The following is an 8,986-nucleotide window of genomic DNA, read 5'->3' as shown; positions in this document are numbered from 1 at the left end:
CATAACATTGAGAGAGGAAATGTCAGATGATGTCTGAAAATACAGACATCCACTGATGTGAACTAACATTATATTAGGTAATGTGAACAACTTGAGCCATGAAAGAAATAGAAATATGTATAATGTAAACAAGTCAAAATATCCAAATGAGGAAGCATTAAACTGCTGCTGCAAATACTTGGGGTAAGATACCTTTTTGCCCCATACAAGTATGTTTACCGCAGTTCTCTACAGAAAAAGTAAGCATCTACTGAGATAGCAGGGAGAAGGGGCAGTGGGGGGGTACCTTTAAGTTTCATGAGTAACCAGTTCTCTAAAAGAGAAGATTGCCATCATCTTTTTACTTAAAAATAGATAGCTCTGAGCTAGGTTGCTAGTATGGTGTTTTTGATTGCAACACTACCTTTTTATTGAACCAAATAAATTATGTCAAAAACCTGCACTTAAATTATAGTTAGCTTATGCATATGGAGGTAAAACCCCTTTCATTATTAATTTATATTTGAAACCACTTGTTTAAATTATTTCTGATACTATATAGCATAGCAGATAACACCACAATTACAGAGAAAGAGAAACAATAATTAGGTACAATACAGTAATAAAGGGATAAGAAATTCAAAGGGAGCAAAAGCTCCTTTTAACAAGGTCTGAATGGATGCATTAGAAATTATGGGGGTAGTCCCTTCTCCTAAGGGGTATATTTATTGGAGTAACAGCCAAGGAGACTGAGACAGTTGAACTGCCTTCTGAAAGGTTTCTTGAGGAGGACTGGGTTATGGGATACACTTCAGGGAGCTGGAGAAGACGTTACCTGGGTGAAAGTCCATCTGAAAAAATGTGGGGTGGCTTCTAAGGTGGGAGTGATGGCTGGGGAATTCTTTCTGCTTGAGCTGGGATACTCGGAACGCTGCTCTTTCCCCTCCTACCTCTGTGGTTTTGGAACACAGCCTCTTCATTATTAGAGCAATGAATTTTAAAATGCAGGTAAGCAAAGCAATTAAAATTTTTTTTCAACTTAGTATTTAGCTGAAGTTAAAAAAAAAATGACTTGACAAATTAAAGGACTCTAAAGTGCATTACTAATGAAGTCCCGAAAGTGTTAGTGGTGATGAAGGGGCTGATGCTCTGCAGGAAACCTGTGGACGGTCAGCTCCACCTTCTCTTTTACTTCCACCCACCTCTTCATCTTTCTGTTGCTCGAAGCTCCTGGCAAGATTTTTTAGTTCAGTGAGATAAGGACAGACTTTGGGGCAGAGTCTCGGGTAAGCATTCTAGCTCTGCAGTATTGTGTGACTCTGTGTAGGTTCCGCACCTTGGTTTCCTTATCTGAAATACCTCACTGGTGAGATCATTATCAAGGGCTCAGAAGCAGCTTGAGACATACGTGTAACCCTTGCCGTGTGGCTCTGCGAGAATGGCAGGCCCTGTACAGAGTCCAGAGTAGCTCTAATGATCTGTTCTTTCTCCCCTAGTCCAGGGCGTGGCCCACCGGTGAGCGCGGCTGACCTTCGGCGCACCCCAGGTATGCGTCCGCAGGTGAGCGCCCTCGCCCTCGTGGTTCCGGTCGAGACCAGAGGGCGAGCCGGGGCTCGCTGGGGATGGGGGAGGAGAGAGGCAAGAGGCAGGGGAGGAGAGGGGGAGGGGAGGGGGGAAGGAGAGGGGGAGGGGAGGGGGGAGGGGAGGAGCTGCCCGGAATGCTCCCGGCGGCACCGCGCGCACGCTCCCGGCGGCACCGCGCGAGCGTGCTGGGCTGCTGCCCCAGCGGGATCAGGACGCGGCGGCGGCGGCAGCGGCAGCGGCGACCACAGGCCGAACTCTCGGCGCTCTCGGGGGCTGGCTGGCGATTGGTCCAGAGAGGAGAGGGTGGTGGCAGCCCAAGTCAGCCGCTGCAGTGGCGGCGTCAGGTGAGAGCGCGAGTCGCAGAGACCCGGGCGTGGCGGCTGCCGCACAGGGAGTCGGAGCCAAACTCACGGCGCGGCCCTGGGAGTCCCGGGAGGAAGGGACGAGGAAGCGCTTGCAGAGCAGACGCCGGAGCAGAAGGGCGCCGGCGCCGAGCAGCCCTGAAGTTGTCTCCGTCGAGTCGCGCCGAGCCTGGGCATGCAAGCGACGCCCCCGGGGGTCCCGTCGCCCCTCAGGAGCCCGCCGAGCGCGCGCTTGCGGCCGGACGAGGGCGGGCGAGGGTGCCGAGCCGCGAGTGAACGCAGCAAAATGAGCGGCGAGGGCGACTACAACTTCAGACGGGTGGCGATCCGGCGGAAGTCCAACCCCTCCTACCTGCTGCCTGGGACCCCCCGGCCGTGGAGTCGGCCCTCGTCGCACCTGGAATGGGCCGAGAAGGCCACGTTCAGGGGCCAGGCCCCCGCAGACGCCCCAGGTAAGCGCCTCGGGAGGTAAGGGGTGGGCGGGGGTGTTGTCGCAGGTGATGGACCGCCGAGCGCCCTGCAGGTGCGCCCCGTCCGCCGCAGCGGTGGGAGCCAGCTCGGAAACCTTCCCAGAGGGCTGCGCCGGGCCGCCCACCCACTTTACGTATTTTGTCCCTTCTCCCAAAGGTCCTTGGCGGGAGCGCGCCTGAGGCTGAACTTATCAGTCCTGGAGGTCACTTACCAGGGAATTCCGGAAGTAAAGGATAACTCTTTTTTTTAAGTTTGATTAGGAATTAATAACCTGTTTTCTAGATACTGAAGTTTAAGGTTTTTCGCTAAGTTGCTTGCGGCAGACCTTGTGAAGGACTTGTACAGTAAATGCGGGAGGCTGATGTTCGTCCTGGCCCGGCCGCCTATCTGTTGAGTGACCTCGGACCAGCAATCCTGAGTCCTCCGGTTTTCCCTTTTGAAAAAGACGCTTGAGTGTGAAAAGCTGCAGGTCTCTCAGAAGGAAACATGTTCCTACTATCAAGAAATTCAGTTTTTATTGTGGTTTTGTGTTGATAAATTAAGATATCAGTAATGCGGTATTTTGAATTCTGAATTCTCCATCGACTCTTAGTCTTGGAAGAAATCCTCAAAATGATCTGTTGCATCCCACAACTTCTCCTTCGCTCTTTAAAGGCATTCTGTTCTCCCTAGGCGGTCTTGAAGCTACGTAGAACACATGAGGGATTTTTTTTCTTGAATTGCAAAACTTTTCTTTAACCCCCACCCGCGGCTTTTGAGCTCCTATTGTGCCATAAGCAGAGATGGCTTGTATATAGATCAGTTATGAGGCAGAAACCTTATTTGAGTAGCAGAAATACAAATGCTTTTACTCACTTACGCTGATTTTATTCTTATTAAGCAAAGCTGTTATGATGGTTTAACTGTGAAGTCTTGGAGCTTTAAAATTTTTCTCTGTTCCGTCCCGAAGCTGTAGTACTTACTCATAGGACAGAAAAGCATGGTGGGTGATGAATTACAAATTTATAGCCACATTAGGTAAGGGCAGAAATAGTGATGTGAGAAAATATATAAACAAGTAATCGAATCATAATGCTTTAGGTCTCAATTTCCTCATCTTCGAAATGAAGACTCTGGTGAAATAATCTCTAAAATCTCTTCCAGATTCACTCTAAAATGAGTAGAAGGGTGTTTTCTTCCTTTTAAGTGAAAATTCATTACTTTGTTTTGAAGTTACTTATTTATGAATTTTTTAATTGAGCTTCTCGATTTCTTAATCATCAGCAGTTTTCAGTTGGAGGGTAAAGGGATCCAATTTCTTTACATCATTATTTTACTGAAAATCTCGTGCTTAGTTTCAAACTCTTTGAGTAGGTGAGCAAAAGATGAATTGCCTCCTAGAAGTAGGAGTGAGCAGTATAAATCATTTCTACAAGGCAGCTGTGCTTATGGAAGAGTCCTTTTTTCTTTTCTATTCTCTTTTTTCTACAGAGAAAATCCAGAACACTTTCTTTTTTTTTTTTTTTTTAACAAGATGGAGAACCTAGCAATAACTTTTCTAATCTGTTAGGGTGTCTCAGTATTGTTTAAAAGAGCTCAAAGTTCTTGTTGCCATTATTTTCAGGGTTGAAAATTAATTACTGGATCTTCCTAGGTATGATTGTTCCTCTTTACCATGATGTAATCTATAGTATCTGTTGGAGAGTGACCTAATGTTTTGAAAAGTAGTCTGACACTGTTGAGTGACCACACCCCATTCAATTTGGTGAGGTAAAAACATTTTAGAAATTGCTTCCTTCTTTGAATCTAATCTGCCTGCCTATTAAGTTTCATCCAACTGTTTATCATTATATAAGTAGGATCCTCCCCTCATCAAAAAGTAAACCAGGTTTAAATTCCCAAGAAGTGCCAATTTACTCTGTAGTACCTAGAAAAGTATTTATATATGGAAACTACAACATTTAGACCCATTACATGTATAGTGGGTGTTACTCATAATCGAAGTGTTACCTTCCCTCTTGAGGAAGGAACAAAAACTAAGAATTAAGTTTAGTGGTGTTGTGTTATATTCCATGACTGTGAAATCCATTATTTTTAGAGTTCTCTGCTTTTTCTCAAAAAAAAAAAGAAAGGGAAAGACAAAGAAAAAAAGTCTACCAACCACATCCTCCATATATATCTGAATGGCAATGTCCTCATCTAGGTGAGGTAATTAAATTAAGACATAGGCTTTGGGGTCATATAGTGCCCAAGTTCAAGTCCTTATACTACCGGTTTTATGAATTGAATCAAGTCTCTTAATTTCTCAATTTCTTCGTCTGGACAATGGAGATAACAGTACTTTATAAGATTGTGGGGAGAATAAAGTAAGATTATATAGATAAATGGCTGACACAAAACAAGCATGCAGGTTAGAATCATAACAAGGAGTCATTATCCATTTCTGTTTCCCAAAATGTCTGGCACTAGGACTGGCACATAAGAGACACTGTAAATACTTGTTGGATGAATGAAAATCCTTCCTCTATGGTGTTCATAATAGCTACTGTTTATTGAGTGCATTTTCTATATCTAAGAACTGTGCTTTGTGATACACACCTGAATATGTATGTGTATGAATTTATTTCACAGCAATTTTAATGGGTAGGTAGTATTATGCCCATTTTCCAGCTAAAGAAATTGAGGCACAGAAAGTTTTACTAACTTGCTTGGAATCGTAAACTGGTACTTGTTTAGCTAGATTCAAATTCAAGTGTGCCTGGCATTAAAGGCAGTGCTCTTAACCACACATCACATAAATCATATAATTCCATTATGGTAAGAACATACATTTAAAGGGATATTTTATACACACACAGTAGGGTGAAAATTTTCTTATTTTGTGTGTGTGTGTGGTTTTTTTTTTTTTTTGGTCCAGCTTTTTTCTGTGCCTTTCCCTTTTTTCTTTTCTATAGTCTGAATATCTGAAACCCTTGGGGGTGGGGGAGAGTTTGTCTATTGAATATCACTGAAGGTAGCTTATTTCCTCAGTTATTCCTTAGTTTTATGGGAATCCTGAAGGATCCTTATTGAAGATGCCTTTCTTTATAAAATATGTTTGTTTCTACTTCCAACCCATGACTACTTTGATTAGCCAAGCATTTCTCTGACTTGAAGAATGTGTAAATTTAGTTCAGGTTTGCTAAGGGGAGATCAGCATTGTTGTCATTAATTTTTCCACTTAGGCTTAGTGTAGGTCTGCAGACTTTCTTATAAGTTGGCTTGGATGGAAGGCAGATTTTTCCTACACCATCCTTTTATCCAAGGTGTAGCCTCTTCAGTATGGGTCCCAGGTTCAGTCCTTTCCCATTTCACAAGCTCAAGGCCCATGTCTCCCCTTCCGCTGCAAGAGCTGCAGTTCCTGGGCTCTAGGTTCCCCCACTGGAGTTTAGGTTTATTGTTCTTTTTCTTTTTTTCTCTTGTCCTTGGGAATCTCCTTTATTTTCTTATGATTTCAGCAATACATTTAAAAGTATATCTGTTGTAATTTATTCAGCATCTGGGTGCTTTGTGGTGAACGACTTTCTACACTATTTGTGCAGACTTTCTATAAGTAGAATTCCTTTTTCCAATTCTCGCCATGGTTAGAATACTCGATTTTCAACACATACTCCAATATCCTGAGCACTTTTTGAGGACTAATTTTACCTTTGTTGGAGGAGGAGGGATGAAGATTTGGGTTATAGCAATAAGAGCAATTACTGTTTATTGAATGCTGGTTCTGAACCAGGACTATATGTGTATTACTTATTCTTATGACAGCGCTGCAAGATAGATGGTATTATCATTTTAGAGAAAAAGAAAAACCAAGTTGCAGTGCTCTACAGCCAGCCTACGCTTCGGAGATAGGATTTGAACCAGGTCTCTCTGGCTTCAGTACTCACACGCTTATAATACTAGTTCTTAAGGTTTCCCAGAGCTTTGGAGGCAAAGTGCAATACAGTTACTGTGTTTCATATATGTTAGGGCTAATATTGTTTGTAACATTAATGAATGCATATTATATTTGAAACAGTGATCTAAACACACAATTTATCTAAAGATTTATAATAAAATGGTGATGTTAATTTCATCAATGATTCTTAGAAGCTGCTTAAGATGGACTTTGAAATAGGAAAGTCCTTCAGAGGATCAGGAACCAGGAAGAGTTTTCTTATCTCTTGGAAGGCCAAGAGCAGTTTAAAGAGTAGTCAGTCATCTTTCAATGAATAGCCATGTAAACTTGTGAACCTAGGAACATTGAGAGACTTTTAATCCACAATCACCTATTTGCTTGCATTCCTTTCCTCTACTGAGAAAAACTCAGGGTCATGGATCTAACTGGTGACAGAGAAGAGGACCTGGACTTACTGGGGTAGGAATTAGGGGTTGGCCCAAGGCCATTACGTCTGTACTTAAAGGGCACGTGGATTCAATCTTGCTGTAGTCAGGGTGACCCTCTTGTTAGGGATTAATGCAGCTGGTGATTTGAAGTTGAAGCCAGTGCTCATTTACCATTCTGAAAATCCTAGGGCCCTTTAGAATTATGCTAAATCTACTCTGTCTGTGCTCTATAAATGGAGCAACAGAGCCTGGTGACAGTACGTTTGTTTACAACATGGTTTACTGAATATTTTAAGCCCTACTGCTCCGAAAAAAATATTCCTTTCAAAATATCACTGCTCATTGACAATGCACCTGGTCACGCAAGAGCTCTGATGGAGACGTACAACCAGATTAATGTTTTCATGCCTGCTGCCACAATATCCATTCTGCAGCCCATGGATCAAGGAGTCATTTCTTCTTCTTTTTAAATTAATTAATTTAATTTAATTAATTGGCTGTGCAGTGTGACTTGTGGGATCTTAGTTCCCTGACCAGGGATTGAACCTGCGCCCTCAGCAGTGAAAGTGCAGAGTCCTAACCACTGGACCACCAGGGAATTCCCCAAGGAGTCATGTCAACTTTCAAGTCTTATTATTTAAGAAATGCATTTTATAAGGCTATAGCTATCATAGATAGTGATTCCTCTGATGAATCTGGGTAAAGTCAATTGAAAATCTTCTGGAAAGGATTCACTGTTTTAGATGCCATTAAGAACATTTGTGATTCATGAGAAGACGTCAGAATACCAACATTCACAGGAGTTTGGGGGAACTTGATTCCAGCCCTCGCGGATGAATTTGAGGGGTTCAAGACTTCAGTGGAAATAACAAGAGAGCTAGAATAGAAATTGAGCCTGGAGATGTGACTGAGTTGCTGTAGTCTCATAGTAAAACTTGAATGGATGAGGAATCACTTCTTATGGATGAGTAAAGAAAGTGGTTTCTTGAGATGGACTCTACTCCCAGTGAAGATACTGTGAAGATTGTTGAAATGACAACAAAGAGTTAGAATATGATCAATACATAGACTGAGTTGATAAAGCAGAGGTAGGGTTTGAGATTGACTCCAATTTTGAAAGAAGTTCCACTGTGGGTAAAATGCTATCAAATAGCATTGCATGCTACGGAGAAATCGTTTATGAAAGGAAGAGTCAATTGAAGTCAGCAAACTTCATTGCTTATCTTTAAGAAATTGTCACAGCCACTCCAACCTCACCCTGATCAGTCAGCAGCCATCAGCATCGAGGCAAGACCCTCCACCTTGCAAAATGATTACGACTTGCTGAAGGCCCAGATGATGGTTAGCATTTTTTAGCAATAAAGTATTTTTTTTAAATTTTATTTATTTTTTGGCTGTGTTGAGTCTTTGTTGCTCCGCGCTGGCTTTCTCTAGTTGCAGTGAGTGGGGGCTACTCTTCACTGCGGTGCACAGGCTTCTCATTGTGGTGGCTTCTCTTGTTGTGGAGCACAGGCTCTAGGTGCATAGGCTTCAGTAGTTGCAGCACGCGGGCTCAGTAGTTGCATCACGTGGGCCCTAGAGCACACGGACTTCAGTAGTTGCGGTGTGTGGGTTCAATAGTTGCGGCACGTGGGCTCTCGGGCGAGTGGGCTTCAGCAGTTGTGGCTCGCGAGCTCTAGAGTGCAGTCTCAGTAGTTGTGGTGCATGGGCTTAGTTGCTCCGCTGCATGTGGGATCTTCCCGGACCAGGGCTTGAACCCGTGTCCCCTGCATTGGCAGGCGGATTCTTAACCACTGCGCCACCAGGGAAGTCCAATAACGTATTTTTAAAGTAAGGTATGTACAGTTTTTGGAAACATAATACTGTTGCACACTTAATAGACTGTAGTGTACTGTAGACATAGTTTTATATGTACTGGAAAGCCAAAAAATTGTGACTTGCTTTATTACAATATTCACTTTAGTGCAGTGACCTGGAACTGAACTGCAATATCTCCAAGGTTTGCCTGAAAATTCTTTTCTACATGCATTTGCTGGAAAGTTGATTGAAAAAGGATTTAAGCATAATGCATTTAATTTTATGGATGTGAGTATAGTGTGTGAGATTCAGTAGGTTTAGACACGAGCTCATGAATCTGTATTTTTTAAAAGTATATCAGATAATTCTGATAATCAGCTTGGTTTCCAAATGCCATGCTACCAACTGCATCAAAATTACTTGTAGTGCTAATTAAAAACCAGCAGTACCTT

At 42.9% G+C, this 8,986-nt stretch overlaps 1 protein-coding gene across 1 annotated transcript in view; it reads left to right on the top strand.

Moving 5' to 3' along the window:
- The first annotated feature begins 1,717 nt into the window (after positions 1-1,717).
- FGD4 (FYVE, RhoGEF and PH domain containing 4) overlaps positions 1,718-8,986 on the top strand; it is a 194,538-nt gene continuing 187,269 nt past the window's right edge. The window contains exon 1 of the mRNA XM_061204389.1: positions 1,718-2,377. Coding sequence (XP_061060372.1) covers positions 2,101-2,377 — 277 coding nt within the window. The 5' untranslated portion in view covers positions 1,718-2,100. The remainder of the gene's footprint in view (positions 2,378-8,986) is intronic.

This window comes from Eubalaena glacialis, chromosome 11 (genome assembly GCF_028564815.1).
Source record: "Eubalaena glacialis isolate mEubGla1 chromosome 11, mEubGla1.1.hap2.+ XY, whole genome shotgun sequence".
Classification (NCBI taxonomy): Eukaryota; Metazoa; Chordata; class Mammalia; order Artiodactyla; family Balaenidae; genus Eubalaena; species Eubalaena glacialis.
This window is presented reverse-complemented; position numbering and strand designations above follow the sequence as displayed.